The sequence below is a fragment of the Rhopalosiphum maidis genome, chromosome 4, assembly GCF_003676215.2.
Source record: "Rhopalosiphum maidis isolate BTI-1 chromosome 4, ASM367621v3, whole genome shotgun sequence".
NCBI classification, from domain to species: domain Eukaryota; kingdom Metazoa; phylum Arthropoda; class Insecta; order Hemiptera; family Aphididae; genus Rhopalosiphum; species Rhopalosiphum maidis.
The window spans coordinates 37,694,773-37,712,887 of NC_040880.1; the positions used below are offsets into that span (position 1 = coordinate 37,694,773).

The 18,115-nt window shown below is 27.7% G+C and overlaps 1 protein-coding gene across 1 annotated transcript in view; it reads right to left on the bottom strand.

Annotated features, from left to right (window-relative positions):
- LOC113560489 (carboxyl-terminal PDZ ligand of neuronal nitric oxide synthase protein) overlaps positions 1–17,619 on the bottom strand; it is a 55,907-nt gene extending 38,288 nt beyond the window's left edge. Inside the window, exon 1 of the mRNA XM_026966381.1 lies at positions 16,771–17,619. Within this exon, the coding sequence (XP_026822182.1) occupies positions 16,771–16,899 (129 nt within the window). The 5' untranslated portion in view covers positions 16,900–17,619. The remainder of the gene's footprint in view (positions 1–16,770) is intronic.
- Positions 17,620–18,115: the final 496 nt, after the last annotated feature.

Sequence of the window (18,115 nt, forward strand, 5' to 3'; positions counted from 1 at the left end):
TCACTTGAAATTACATCCATGCCATTGATCCGAAAACATAACACACGAAACGTCCACATTTCATGGAAGATGAAACATTTAATTTTATTAAAATGTATACAACTTGGAGACATTAATCAAAGCATTTTTTTTTTTTTTTTTATAGGATAGGTATAATAACTACATATTTTATTTTATCTGTCTAGAAAGGGCCCATTGGTGCTGTCAACAACTGTAGTGGTAAAGAACCGTTCATGCGGAAACTGGTAGGAATATTGATATTTTAGAGGTCCTCACGTCATCAAACTTCGCTGTTCTACACCTCACTATGGGGCGTATAATTTCAACCAGCAAAACTTCGGACAATTTCGCAGAGAATTGAGAAGTTGGGGAGTACCAAACACTTGAATAATTTTCTCCAACACTTTGATCATTAGTCAAATTGTCTTTAACAAACTCATCGGTTAACCAACAAGAACCGTTAAGTTGAAAGGCAGTTCAGTTAGAAATATATAATATACATAGCATTATGATAATTATTCACAGACATAAGATTAATAAATGAAAAAATAACATTCAGTAAAGATTATTCAATAAAACCAACTTAATTAATCGATCTCTACACAATAATCTGTTCTACATACTTCCAAATTGCATTCTTAATGATTATAAACTATTTAATGCAGAATCTTAATTATTTAAATAAAAGTATCTTAAGCTTTTAATGTCTACAAATATCACAAATTAGATATATTGTATACACGATTTCACACATATTATCTACCAAAAAAATGTTGAAACGATTATAATATTATAAATATTAAATATCCCAAGTTGATGTAACAAATGAATCACAACCAAATTTACATAAAATGTGTAGAGAAATAAATAATATTTAACAAATTAAAATCATTAATTCTTATTTTTAATGAGTATACCAATAGATTCAAAGGAGTCCAACTGGATAAAACAATTAAATTGTAATGGCTTTTCTGATGAATTATTCAAAGTATTTTTTTTTCGCTTAAAGTATTAACTTCAAAGTTTTTCCGTCAAATGTTTAATTAAGTTTTGTTACTCAAATTTATATAATCATATATAATAACATAGTATAACGGAAATGAAAATATTAACATATACTATCAAACCAACAATTTATTTTTAAGAGAACAAATCGCCAACATATTATTTTTCTCAGTCTCTGTCTATTCTTCGTAAAACTAATAAAACGCACATAACATGCTTTCTGTTGGTTTTTTATACACGACAAATAGCTCCAAAAATAAAAAGGAAATCATATAATATAGAACCGTTGAAATTATCAAAAGATTTACAACATAGATTAAAAAAGAAATAAAACGAATTCACTTTTAAAATTTAAAAAAATACACGGGGTTTGCTCTCAACTTCAATAAAAATAAATACTATAAAATACTATTGATTTTAATTTATTATTTATGCACAATTAATTGGATTCAATAATATTTCTGAGCTTTACAATACTCGAATAAAGGTCCATGATGGTAGAACAATTTATAAAATTAATGTATTATATTCATTATATAAAAATTAAATGTATGCATCACTTTATCAATCGTAAGATATGTAATTTAGAAATGATTTTACATTGTATTATAAATACAAACAGGAAATTTTAAGTTGAATTTCGCAAATAAACACGTACCTAACTATTGTGTAGTTGTATACCTACATTGTGGTTTTTTTTATTATTATTATTATCATTATTATTGCCACAACAGTAGTTTAAAGTTACACATACGCAGGTGATTCGGCCCCGTAAGGATTCGCAGTTGTCAAATCCTTCAACATAGTAATTAATTAAAAATCTTTGTTAGTAATATTTTCGATTTATTGTCAACTAGCTAGATTTTCTTTTATTTCGTATTTTGTCAAGTACCTATAACTGTGAACGTTTTACCGAGATCGACACGTGTGCACAAGTATTTTTCCATAATATATCTACCAATACCAAATATCAAATTATACCTATATCACGTATATAATATATATGCTGCTTGATACCCATGTTATACCGACATCATATTGTATACGAATAATGATTTTTTTTTTTACCTTACCTAGCCGAGGGTAATGCGTTTTTTGGATTTACTATTATTATTTATAGTCCTTCACCCCGCTATCATGGGTATAATGATTGTGTACAATGAACCGTTCTGATGTTATGAAAAACGCCCGGTGAACAATGGAAGAATTGTACATGGGACGATGGCGTTCAAGTAGGCAGAAAAATATTGTGGTGAAAATGTAGATGCATAAATAGAAGGTATAGGGAATAATATTACAATATCTTATTTGACTAAAAGAGTTGACAAAAAAATAAAATAAGGTGCATGTAGGGTATACGTTACGCTCTCGAGTTTATTATACGCGTACATGATAATACCTTCCTTTCATCCGGTAAAGCATTTGAAAGTATATCAAACAACATTCAATAAGGTCAATTTACCAGTATCAGGGAGATTGAAAAACATATGAATCCTCAAACATATCCTGTATAATGAGATTTTATATTATTTTCCTCCATTTTGTTAAATTAAAAAAAAAATAATTAAAACCTGTAAAAATGATTTTTCATCTTAATCTATAGGTAGATTTTATTTAAATTTACTTGTAAAAGATAAAACCTGAACTAATATACAATATTTTTTTTAACTTAAATTTTAGAAAATATTAACTATTATCAATTTATATTCACATACTAAAATTAGTAAATACCTAACGTCGTATTAAATTTATGTTAACCACTTTAAAAAAAAATGTCAATAATAATAATATAATCTACTTCTCAAACTTAAATATTTTCGTTATTTTAATGTTTAGAATCTAAACATACATAAGAAATCAAAATCACAATATTGATGTTTATAAAAGTGAACAATAGTAATAAATAAATAAATCAAAAACTAATTCCATAATATGCATATTTTGTGAAAAAAAAAGAATTCGATAATTTAAAAAAAATTAGAAGCAATATTACCCATTGAGCATTCATATTAAGTTACCAACTAATGATAACTACTGTTTGTTTTTTTTTAAATACCGATATTAAAACAATAATTGACTAAAACTTATAACACACTGAAATTACCCAACGAAAATATTTAACTTAAGTTACTTCGATGCGATTTGTTTACCATTTATTAACCATGAAGTTTGAATTCACTTTTAACTATATAGGTGAAATTAAATGGTTATTTTTACTATATATAAGTTAACTGTTTACTACAGAGTAGTCTAAAGCGTAATTTTATATTTTTAGCCTTATTTTGATCTAATTATTGGAACGAATTGCCAAATAAAAACAGTCATGAATAATATATCAAATTGTCTACAGATTTATTTTCTAACCTTCGTGTTCTAATGTCAAACTTTATGTCTATGTATCAGTGTTACATATGTAATAACTGCATACAATATTTACATCAATTTATTGAAATGTCTACATTGTAAACTCTACAATACCATGAAAATTATGACAGAAAACAAATGATAAATTATACAGTATACACGATACATAAAAACACGATTATGTATATTTTTGATAAATGGTATATATTATTTGAATAATAATCATTTCTAAGATAATATAATTACCTAACCTTATATAATTTAAAGAATCTTACTAACATATTTACATACTAGATAAATTTGAATGATAAAATAAAATCTGCAGTACATGATATACTATCTATTTACCCTAACTCAACTTAATTCATTTTAAATAAACCTATATGTTTTATTATTCAAATTAAAATCATGTTAAAATTAGTATCTATATTAATTTTAAGAATATATATTTAGTTATAAATAGGTATAACTGGGGTGCCGCCACTGGTCAACTACTCCCCTTCCCACGCACACCTCCTGATTCTTAACCTCCGTCAAATTTGAATGAAATAAATAAATACAATAAATAAACGAAAACGCATGTAACAAGTATCATAAGTCTAACTATGTACCTATCTATAGTACCTACCTAATTATTGTTCTGCATCATTATTTAATTTATTTAAGTATTTATAAAAATTATTTTTTTTAATCGTATTAATGTTATTTAAAAACTGAACTAAAAATTTATAATCAGAGAGAAGACTCATCCATCAAATAAAATTTAAAAATTTAAACCGGATAGCATAATAATCCTACAAAATAAGATGTTTAACATATTAAAATATCTATTATTGAATAAGCTTGTATTTAATTTCAGTATATACTTAAAAACATCAAAATATGTAATATAATTATATGTTTATTATAGACTACTAATTTAAGTCATTAAATTAATTTTTTTAAAAGATAACTGAAAATTTTCATATCTAAAAATTATACTACCATATTATATACTCAAATTAAATTTATGGACTTCGTCTAAGAAACTTTTTAAACACTGACTTCTCACAAAATTGGTTAGTACTTTAATCATTATCGACTAATATACATAAATCGTTTTAAATTATTTTGCAGATACCAAGTAATCAACACTTTTATTGCTTTGATATAACATGTAATATATCTCACATATATTATGTGTTGTGTCATATTATAAAAATTTTAAAGTATCTGTAAATGTGTGAAAAAAGTAAAAACAGAAGTGAAGAGAATAACATTGTTAAAACAAAACTTAAACAGTCTATACTCTATAATAATATATCTAATGATAAAAAGAAATGTAAAATAATTCTTACTCACTATATTTAATTACTAACCATCATGATTCGTGAAACTTATAAATGTTAAATATACTTTCCTGGGGAATTAAAATTCTACGTCAGCATTTAGTTGGGGTAATTTTTCTTATTTACAGGTATTTATTATGTTAATATGTTTCCTAGAACAACTTATTTTCTTTTATATCAAATTTACAAATCATATATAATTTAATATAGTAATTTATAATAGGATAATACATATTTGGTTTTACGACAGGAAAAAGTAAGATTATTAAATAATTTATCGAAATCTATAAATCCTAGTATTTCCAAACTAGACTTTGCTAAAAAGTTTTTTAATTATAGAAACCTATTTTATTGATAATCATTATAAATGGATAAATTGTTTCCAATAACCTGATTATATCACCTTACAAAGTTTTTCACCGTGTACCCCATTGGTTACTTAACGTCTCCAGAAGTTAAAAGGATAAATCGATCTTTAAACATCGAACTCCGCTATTATTATTATCATTATTTTTTTTTTTTTTTTTGAATCGTCATAATTCTACAAAATGACTTGCCATTATCTATATTCTCGAATGGCTCTTATTATTTATTCAGAATTCCAAATTAATCAACAGTAAAACTACTTATACCTACAAACGTTTCCTTATATATTGATATTATTTTGACTTTTTGAGCTTATATTACGCATGAAATCTTATTATATATTTATTTTTAAAAAGCTACCATCATTATTTTTCTAAAGATTTTTGATAATTTTTGTTTTTATTTTATAAAACAAAGGTAGTTCATTAAACTCGCACAATTTTCCGGCAATCTTTATTTTAATTGTGAATACTAATTATAAAGTTAATTTTACAAATATAGAATAAATTATTTATGTAATTATCATAAACATAACTAAAAGTTAAATTTTAAATTTTTTATTGTATTAATTATCAACATTTGTAATTATAAAACGTAAATTAACTTTCTATACGTTCATTTAAAGAGGAAGTTTTATAAAAAAATTTATTTTGTATTCAAAAAAGTAATTGAATAGCTTAAACTATTATACTTAACTATACAATAATATAAATTTATATTATACATTATATAATACTTATTATTTTTTAAATAATTTCTATAATATTGTATAATTTATTAGAATTCAATACTTACTACCTACTTAGGTATTTACAGTAATATAAGTTTTAAATGAATAAAATAATCTTAAGAACCGGTCGTTCTTCCCACATCATCTCCACAAGTCCTAATAATAAATAGTTGAAAATATTCTGGCCTAAGGACTTATTATAATGGAATTCCTTTGAATCTAAAAATAAATATTCAAATTTGGGAGATTGGTAAATTGAGTATGGTCGAATTGCACTTATTTTAGTCGAATTGCATTTGGGTTTAAAAAAGGTAATGGTCAAACTGCACTCGGGTAAAAATCAGGTAGTAGACGAACTGCACTTGGGCTTAAAAAAAGTATTTCAATAAAATGCTGATGCATTTGAAGGGGTAAATCATTTTCCGAGGTAAATTAAGTGGTTCTTCATGGTTATGTATTAACTCACACCGAAAAATAACTGTAGAACATTCATCTAGAAATAGTTTTGAAAAACAACCACGATGGGTACCTACAACGCCATTTAACACTATCATTTACACGTTTTTCTTTGTAAAATGCATAACTTGGGTACACAATTAATTCACGGCCTCATTCACTTTTAATAATTTTTAAATTGTTCATATTTACTTAACGACGTAAAAGTGTGTACTAATTGTAGTTTACATAGGTCTAAATTGTACACGGTATAAAATATAAGTATTAATTTTATATTTTTATTGATAACTATTTATTATCCAGTTAGGTTTTATTCTTTTGTCCATTTTTGGCAACAATATAATTATCTGCGTTATCTAAATGACATTAACGAACTAATATATAATGCTATTAAATAGGTAGCCCGTAGCGTTCGTAAACAAAAGGTTCATAATATTTTTGACAGGTTTTCACTATACACGTTCGACTTGTAACAAGTTTCCACATTTTTTCCATTTTAACTCTTATTTTGAACGATTGCAGTTCAACAGCTACCTGATTTTTACCCGAGTGCAGTTTGACCATTTCTTTGAAGGTAACAAGTCGACTATCCAGTTATTAGCATATGAGTCATTCTTCATTTGTTCCCTTAAGTGTTTTTCTTTACCAAACGTAATTTTCTTTTTATGTATTGTACTTTATGTGTCTCAAACTGTATTTATAATAGTTTGTCCACAAAATAGAATTATTCAAAAGTAAATTGTATAAATACAAAATATTAAAGTTTTAATATTTTATACCTATTTGCACCAATGGTTTATAGTTGGAACCCAATTTACCTATTGGCTACTACCTTTTTATAACCGGGACTCAACTTATATTTTTTAAAACGAACACAAATTATCGCAGACCCAATTATAGCCCTAAAATGTGGTAATTGCAATCTGCATGCCTGATCAAACGATGGCATAGAATGAAGAACAGAGTAATTTGAACGGACGAGTTTTAAAACATTCATTCTATGCTTTTCAATAAATATATTTTTTAAGTAATTGTGTTTGTACGTCATAAACTCATAACTAATCGAAATATTAAAATTATTCGAAGAATAATATTAAAAAAATATACTTGGATTTATTTTATTAAATTACTACGTAATTAAAGTACGTAGATAGGTACCTAATAATAATATCGTACAATATTATTATAGCGCCTTTTCGATGCAGCGTTCGATGCATTATTACCGTTTTCGTTTAACACTGTTTAATAGTCTGTAATATTAAATAGTTATCATTCCACGAAGGAGGAAACAAAACAGCTAAATTATTATTATTATTATTATTATTTATTATTATGTACCTTCTTACTCGGGAGTAGGAAGACTATTCTTCTGGCACTTGGCGGCGGCAATACTATAATGGCATGTTATTAATTTCGACATGAATATTAGTAAAACGCACACCGTTGTACGTGTGCACTTGATACCGACGGTATTACACGAGCACCCGGTGGATCCGATTAGTTATATTGTCGTATTATTATTATTATGCTGATTAGAGTATTGCATGTCTGCGTCTGTGAAATATACAAAGAAGGAACTACACGATAGATAATATAAAAAAGTATGATGAAAGGGTTGGCTGTCACCAACTGAAACCTCATCCAAACAGAAAACTTATGATGGATTTTCAAAAATAAAAATGTACAATAAAATAATTATTATTTAAAAACAAAATTATTAAATCGTTTAAAGCGAATGGTACATTTGTAAATATATAATCACGAATTTTGTGCTTATAATACGACTATAGTTTTAACATACTTAACATAATATACCCGATGTGTTTGTCAAAACGCATCATTTGATCAAATTTTTGTGTAAATATTTAATATAGTAAATAGCAGATAAATTTGAGCAAAAAAATTAATGTTACTGATGTAACTATGTATGATGTCGATAGACGGCAATCGTTAAACTGAAAACAAAGGATATATTGTAACATATTAAATACTAGCTATACTAGTTATTATAAATTATAATATAATACATGAAAAAGTGGAAAAATGTTCACGATCTCCTATCGTTAAAGGTCCATGAAAACCGTATTGAAAAATCAATCCTTATTGTAAAGTTATCCTATCGGGTTTTTTCTCAAAAACTGTCACTGGAGAACGGTACACTGACCTGCTATCAGTTTAAAAACACGTTGTAGAATTTTACTACAAACAAAAATATTTTGTGGATGACCCAGCGCGCATGGATTAAAATAATAATAATAATATTATGTAGGAGTCGTAGTTAACCTTAAATAATAGCCGGTAGGCAGCATATTATAAAACGGGCTGCGCATGTCTCTCTCTCCCTTTAACTCACTCGTCATTTCTTTCTAGTTTTTTCGGTGCAACGACGCCATCGATGCACACGCGCTTGTCCTGCACCGACGGTATAATATATATTATTATATCCCACACTGGCGATGACGACGACTCGGTCTCTCGGTCGGGAGAGTGTCGGCGACTCAGTCGTGGTTGTTACAACGATAATATTATACATAATATTACACACACACGCACATATTACACGTACGATGGTGGTGCCCGGGCGTTTATGTATTAAATACGTCCTACGGCTCCGGGGAATGTGGAATGACCTTGAATCGTCCACCGCTTTCGATATACTACTATATAGGTACTAATGCACGCCGAACATTATAATGTTATACTATACGTCCATACTATATACATAATATACACTTTACTAACCGCTAAGACTACGACGACGGTAAATTATGAATATATATATATAAATAAAGTACGTTGTTATTAAGAAAAACACAACGAAACCATTCATGCACAGGCTGCAGCTGCCGCCTGCATTGCGCGTATCGTCATATATGTATATATATACTACCATAATACCATACAGAAACGAGACGCTACCGTCATAGTGTCGATGTCACAATGATTTTCAGTTATGTGCAAGCCCCGATCGAAATCAGCTTCGATGACGACTTAAACTTTTCCAGCGACGGCGTTGTACATAAAAAAAAAACTTAAGAGGCGAAGGCATTCCTCTTCGCCGCCACCGCCGAGACGTCATTATGTTATTTGACGACGGCCCAATCGTTTCAGGAGGTGAGTTCGTTCTTTTGCGCGCGAAAGTACAACATTTTATTCAACACTTGATATACTGGAACGAATTAATTATTATTCAGCGTTCTCGGAGGACGCCGGGTATTATAATAATATTATGATTATCAGCTGATCGTTTTTTTGTCGTCACGGTTCCCTCGCGATCTTTTTACGTCCATTCGCACGCATATAATCGTATATCTATCATATCCGCGTGATTCATGTGCTCCCGTTATATTTGCAATGATACTAAATGTACCTATAGAGGTATATGTAGTTTGTTTTTTTTTATTTTGGTCCTGCGACAATCGCTTTTTTACGTATAGAAAAACCGTCGTCCGCGGATATCGGAACTCAAACGAAACCCATTTAATTTTATTTATGGCGAAATACCGCATGGGACGACGACGTTCGCTCGAACGACGCACATTCATTTCCACGTGTATTTGTGTGTGCCAGCCGTTCGACCGTGTGTACCGCCTCCCCACACACGCTTGATGGATTTCGATTACCTCAATATGGATAGAAAACACCGCCAGGAATTTCGAGTTCAGATCGGAATCCGTCTGTTTATTACACGTAAACACGATTTTTAATTGACGAATTTCAAACGCAAGTCTTAATGATGTTTTAATGGCATATACGATGGAAAAGTGGTCTACTATACGTGCCTATCAAACGCATTATCAAATTTCACTAATACTAACAAGTAATATACAATTGGAACAAAGAATAAGAATTTTTAAGGAAACATTAAATTTACATATCACACGCAATATCGGTTATACATAAATGTACAAGACATTATTGTGTACATGCAAGCGTTCGGCGCAGAACAAGTTCCAGTGTATTATGATATATGACACATAATATAAACGATTAAATTATTTATTTTATAAGTCAACTTTAATATTTGAAATAATTATTCAATTAACCTAACGCAATATTATAATAATATGTGCCATACAATTTTTTTTCATGCCATTAGATACGTAAAGCATAAAACATAATAAAGAAATGTTAAATTTCATATGAACAATATTCAACAACAAAATCAAGTTAACATTTTGAGATTATCTATTTCTAGAATATACTTGAACACTTTATTCAATTATTATTGTTACAAACAAAGATTTCTTTTAAAAGTTTTTATATTTTGACTATAACGAGTTATCAAAATATAAACTTTCTATACTTGAGGCAATAATACTTTATTCTACTTCTTATTTATATATAAAATTATTTTTTATTATTATTATTTATTTATGATGTAAAGTACGAATAATACTATAATTATATTTTATATATACAAGCAATTCCAACAATTATTGTCACACCCACACAAAAACCCAGTACCCATACATAATCTTTTTAGAACCATTTTAAATTTTAACAGTAAAAAAATTCGTTTAATACAATTTTTCGATTCAGAGTGGTGATGAATGTATTAATTTTACAGTGATGTGTGCTTTTTTATTATTATTTTTCTGTCTATCATCGTCTTTTGGAGCAGTAAAAATGCTAAAATGTTTAACAAGATTTCTTAGAAAATAAGATCGAGTTGATACTTAGATTGTGGATTAGAGGAATGTAAAAAATGTCCAATATAAAAAAAAAAACAACAATACAAACTAAGAAAAACGAAAATTTTTTCCCAAAACCATATTTTTATTTTATAACAAAAATGAATAAATCTAGACTAAAATATTTTGTACTAAAGATAGATTTTTTCAATTTATATGGTATAAATTTTGTTTTAAGGTAAAACCCCTTAGAAATGTAATATAAGATTATTCATATTCCAATTAAAAATTATTTAAAATAGGTTAGTCACAATTTATTCTAAATCATAACAATTTCAAAATTATTTTGTTCTATAAAATGCATCACAAATTTGTATTACTTTACCTGAAGTTTAAAAAATTAATACAAAATTTCATATCATTTTTTTTTGTAAAAATTATAAAAAAAAAGTTTAACGCAATTTCGCAAATATTTTTTTTTAGTGTCTGAGATTTAAATGTCAACAAAATTGTATAGTTATGCATAAGTTAATGATTTATCATCAAACAATTTTAGTTTTTTAGTTATAAATTAAAGTGTTGATTGCAAACTAGAATCATTCCACTGTTACTTTAATTATTATTTTCTATAGTTGATGAAAAATATTAAAAATATTTATAGTAGTTTTAAACTATTTTCTATTATACCACGAAGCTAGAAAGATAGTATTACATAATAATGATATAAATATATACTATTCTAATTATTAAATATTAACAATATAATAAATGTTTAATGTAATGTATTTGGTTAAAATTAATTAAGCCTACCTCAATATTACTAATAAAATAAATTATTATAATAGTAAAATAAATAAATATATCATAAAATATATTATTTAGTAATATAAACTGACAGATCGTCCTTGCTCAGAATCGAATTTTTAAATGCAATAGCTTATCATTGAATTTAAATTTGACACGTCCATTATTGTGACTTACTTAGTTTGAGTTATTCTCAAAACTTATTGTACATTAAAGTGGTCATTTTGTTACCTACTTGTCTATCTTTTTTCATATATATTCATAATAAAATATACCAATCACTGAGTAGTTGTTTTCAATTTCTAATTCGTTCTTAAAATCGTCCAAAAAGTAATAAAGTAATTCAATTTCCTGACACTTAAATAATAAAATATTTAAAATACTTAATAGCTCCTTCTTTAATCACTATAGACCTATGCAATAAAACTCAGCAAATCCATCAAATATTAAAAAGCTCCAAAAATTCCTATCTTAATTCTTCATACTAATTACCCTACTTTGTATCCAATTGAACCCTACACAATGACCTTAAAATATTTATCGTCACCGGTGTGACAGTTATTATGTACTATAATACAGACGTCTGCACTCAAAACTTGCTAAATCGCCTACATAGTGTGTATCCACTCAAATTCACTAGTTAAAGGACTAGTACCTGATACTCTTGATAGTTTATCTGGTGAGCCCCAAATATGACTAAGACGGCGATGAGATTTCAAAAATACCACATGAATAAAATCTAGATTTATATAAATCCATGTCATATGATATTACCGATGATTAATTCTCCCCCCCACAACTACGCATTTTCAAGCTATCTATTAATGATTACTACAATATTGTATTTATTATAAATGCATTGCATATTGTAAAAGTTTTAAATAGAGAAAAAAAAATTGTCCGATAAAAAGAACTAAATATTCTTAACTGGGATAGGCTGCGGGTCTTAATTTTTTTTCTCCCGCAGCTCAAATCATAAGCATATAGTGGGTTACTCGAACATATCACATTGTATACCACCAAGTAATAATAATAAGAAATCTTTGTCTCATGTTATTGACCTTCAGCAACCCCGTTCTGCGTACATAAACGGCAGTCACGTACACGAGATGTACCGAGAATAAAAGACTGGTATGGAAGAGAGGAAAAGAACACTCGGTAATCAGTAATCATGTGTATGGTACGGCATTCCAGTCGGTCATTTCGTAATTCTAAATCGAAAAACAACCACGCATGGTTTCATCAAAATCAATGTCTTTGTCTCAGATACTTGTACATTATTCATGCTATATAGTGTAGTTCAACGTCCCGGACGATTTTTTTCCCCTTCGAGTTCAATATATTATATATATATATATATATAGACTTGATTCGCATCGGTACTTTTCGATTCAGCATCTTTATACTCATAGCACGGTTTGTTGGCGATTTTTTCCAAACGCAGAAAGAGGAAAAAAACGGAAGTCACACATGTCTAAAAGTAGTGCGTAAAAAAAGAGTAATGTTTGTGGTTGAAAATAGATGATACGTAACAGGGTTGAGTCATTACTGAAGTCTACTATTATAAAGTAATATTATACCAGTATAGAAAGAAGGTCAATTACTTATTTGATCAAAAAAATCGATTTTCATGTATGACTCAACCAATCGGTATAATTGATTCCGATTATATTTTCTTCACGTGTCTAAAGCGAGTTATGGCCAAATGCATTCTGGTAAGTAGTACGATTTTAATAGTAGTTATAACAATAACAACGCAATATGTATATGTAAAAAATTAAAAGCAAAATAATGTTATGATATTCGTGCATCTCATTTTATCATATTCGTTTAATAATAATAATTTTCATTTTTTTTTATTTAAAATTTTTTTTTAAACAATGTTTTATTAGGTGGAGCGTTGAAATCGTTTGAAATTAGATCATTAAAAAGTTTTAGGGGTGCCTTTACATTCACTATAACTTGCATTTGTATACAATATCATTATAGTTTACAATAATCCAATTAAAGTACATTTTAGCGTGTCAATGGAAATGAAATGTAATATGATTGTTCTACACACCGAAACCCTACTAAACCTGTGTTAAGAAATGTGATACAGGCATTTATATGAGGCATTTTTCATCACCCAAGGTAATAATAACAGTAAAAACCATGATGACACGCTTTAATGCAAGTGTACCATTACTTATAAATCATATTAGTGAGTCTACGTACACTCATTTACATCTCAGTGACATCATCGATTGAATGATTCATATAATTATAATAGCTACCTGTGAAGATTTTCGAAGTTACGACATAAATAATAATGATATTATGAAAAGTTGATAAACGAATAATATATACACAATTTACCTTGAAAACAAAACTAGTTACTCAGATAGCTGACCAATTTATTTTTCTATAATTCCCGTTCTTTCCAATAATAATATTATATTTTTAAAAATATTTTAGATCTCACATTTCGCGATTAAAAGCGCGCCAATCAACGCACTTTCTCTCGTCACTCTTAGTGGCAATATAAGTTATTTCCATCCATCCCATATTTCGTGGCTCCTTTGGCGGTGTTTCATGAATGGTGAAAATTTTCACTCGGAAAAATCCGTATCTAATCGTAGAAAAATACTTTGTTTATTTTAGTTTTTTTTTATCATCTCATTTTTATTAGAATTTTTCATTTCTACCATATCTAATTGACTCGTTCCAATTTCCTTGCAGAATAATGGCAAAAGATATTCGTCAAACATATGAAAAAAACATGTAAAATATGACATGGTTGACTTTTTTTAATTTTTTGCTTTTATAGACAAATTGTCTGATTAATTAATTTAAGATAATTAAAACCATTTAGCATTTATAAAATATTCATATAATAGTTCAACAAAAACCCTATAAGGTACATATACCTAATATCTAAAGTAGTTTTTACGTTATACAAAAAATCAAATAATTAAACATCAGACAATATAATTTTTACAGATAATATTATACTATACTATAAAATAAAATAATTAAAATATGTTGTTCAATTTATAAAAATATGATTATTAAGAAAATTATTTTGTATGCCTGCAGGGCTGCAGATGCTCAAATCAAAACTAAAGCAACGCATATATATATATATTATATAATATAGGTAATAAAAAGTTTTTGATATGAGTAACTATACTAACTAGTAGCTAGTTAATTTTATTTCTACCAAAGAAAAGTTTAATTTTAAATTCTTCTTTACGTAGGAAACTTAAAGCAGTTAAAACATTATTTTCGGATTGTTTCAGCTTTAATTTGAATCCAATGTTTTTTAGTTTTTTAAGTGTAAGTAATATTGCTACGTTTTAATAACAAATTATTTTTTGGAATTTATAACTTCTCATTACCTACCTAAACACAAATTATTTTTCGAAAGTTATAATTGTATCATAAATATAAGATTTCAAACAATGTTCTAAAAGTATAATAATTTTAGTTTTTTAAATTTATATTTCACTAAAATAGTTAGTAAAATTATATGGCTTGGCTTTATTTACTTTCAGCTGGTTTATAAAATGATGATGCACTACTATTAACTCAGTGTTAATGGTTTTTTAATTAATGCGTCCAAGTTTCCATTTATCGTGTAAAATATTTCCAAGTGTCGTGTGTTTTAAGACTTTTCTTTAAATTATTCTTTAGAATATGATAACAGTTTTAGTTTCTAACTATGTTATTAAACATAAACTATCCAATATGAAATACTTAATATTATATTATAATATATGACAATATTTATTAAATGTACATTCAAGAAAAAAAACGATTTAATAAAATAAAAATTCATAATATTTATTTTATACTAAATTAAAATGCAGGCAATATTATAAATGTATAAATTTTTTCATTATATATAATAAATACATAATATTGAAATACTGGTTTTTGTTAAATCAACTGCTCAATTTTATAACCGAGTAATGCAATGGAAATGAAACTTATGTGAAACCAATCTTTAACTTAGATAATAAGGTATACCTTGATATTTATATGTTAACATACTAACACATTTTTTTTTAAGTCAAATACTTTATATTATTCTATATTGGGAAAGTTAACTATGTCTAAAATATTTCATTGAGTCACTCCTTTCCAAACGCATCGCGTTAATTATGTAATTTAAATACATGTCCTGTTATATGTTTCATTAATTGAAGGTTTTCAATTAGTCATAACAGATATAAAGTCTCAAGACACAAGTCTCGCCAAATAATACATTTAAAATATTTAATAACTGTGTGAATATTGAGGTTCTTAAAATATTAAGTTAATAATATTAACAAATAAACAATCTATGAATAAAAAACAAATTTAAAATAATTTTGAAATATTATCATAAAGTATATATATTCATATTGTTGAACTATTGAAGTATTAAGTCAAATAAAGGCTTTGTGATCTAATACGACGCATGTTGTAATTATTTTAATATAACAGATCCGGTATAAAAGTGGTCACAATACCTACCTACATAATAATATGATGCAGGTGTTCAGTGCCTAAACCCGCTCCAAAACCTTAACATTATGATCTTTGTTCTTTAAGAGAACACTTCTCGACCGTATTGTTATCTTTGTCTTACTCGCCCGCAAACGTATAAAACATACGTAGGTACCACGTTATACCCACAATAGGTAAATTTTGGTTACAAGTTGTAATTAAGTACCTACATTTACGTGTTATCTAACAAATAGACGAGATCGTTAACTGTGACTCGTGGAACTGTTAGTTTAAAATGCATTAAAAGTATATATTTTTAATGAATTATTTAAAATTATGATTATGAAAAATGCGGAAGAAGGCGACGATCGAGTATACTGTCTTTTATAACGTCTATAACTAGCTAATTGAACTATTGTAACATAGACACGCGTCACTCGGTTAATATTAAAAAGACCCGAGTAGCCCATTATTACTATACATATATTACAATAATAGCTAGATTCATCGATTCAAGTTTCGGCTGTTTTGGTATGCAAAATAAGTGAGGTACCGGTGGAGCGATCGACAGAATAATAAAATAAAATTTATAAAAAAATCGTCGTCTTACCTTGGCGTGGAATGTAATACCGTGCTCGAACGCCTCTTCCGGATGCATAGGTATTCTAGTATCGTAATCATCGTTGGGCACGAGGTTGTACTGCTTTTTGGACGGCATGTTTCTGGTCAACGTATCCATGCATCAGATTCGCTGAATTTCGGTTCGAATGACGACTATTATAAGCAGTTGTAGTAGTAGTAGTAGTAGTAGTAGTAGTAGTAGTATTAATTGCGCTCGCGTTACAACGTAAATACAGCTCCAATAACCGACCGCACGATTTCGTTTTTAATATTTTAACATTAAATTTTTGTCAAAGAAGAAAACAATATTCAGCGTCCGAGTGGCTTGTCGGTGATTTGGATGTATATATTATAATATTACAGATATATGCGAATATACTGTATTATATTATGTATATATACCGTAGTTGTAATTGGGTATAATATACTGCAGTCTACGTATACATACGTAATTCGTATATTTTATTTTTATTTATTTATTTTAAACGAAAATCTAGATATTGTGTTATGATAAATACGAAAACAACGGTGGCGGCTTCACGTTGGAGCTGTGCCCAAGGGACATTCTCGGCCTATTATTAATACGAAACACTGGGACCAGACGACCATGTCGTTTAACCGTATTTTCTTCAATTTTTTTTTTTTTGTCTTTTATTATTATTTTCTTTTTTCTTTTGTTTTTGATTTAGAACACGGAACACGAAAACAAAACGTGAAAAAAATTATATATACCTTTATGATAAACAATTTCGATTTGAAAATATTAATGCGACGGCGAGTAACGTGTTCGAGTGGATGGTAAACGGAACGGTAGGGAACCAGCGAAACGATTCGAGCGCTGGTCTGCACTGACTGACGGTTTCTCGTCGCCCATGGACTAACCACATGACTAATGCACTACAATCGCCATCTGTACGACGAGACGCGTATTTTACTCGTTCGATTGTCTCATATAATATTATTATTATTATTATTATTGTTTTATTTTTTCCCACCGGTATTTCACGTATGTAAACTGTAAACAATAATTGTATACATTAAACCTTGACGACTAACGATGAAACCTTTCAGCTTAGCTTACTGGCATTAATTTTATTTTATTATTTATAAAATTATTCAACTTATTGAAAAATAATAAATATCCCTAGATGGCTAAAGCCAATTGACTATTCATAATATTATAATTATTATTATTGGTGAATATACGTTATACGAAATAATTAACAGAATATCATATATTATTTTTATTTTTAGTTAATCATAGTTTATATTATAAAATAATAACCGTCTATCGTAGTTTTCATACCTCAAGTATAATAAACGATAGTGTTTCG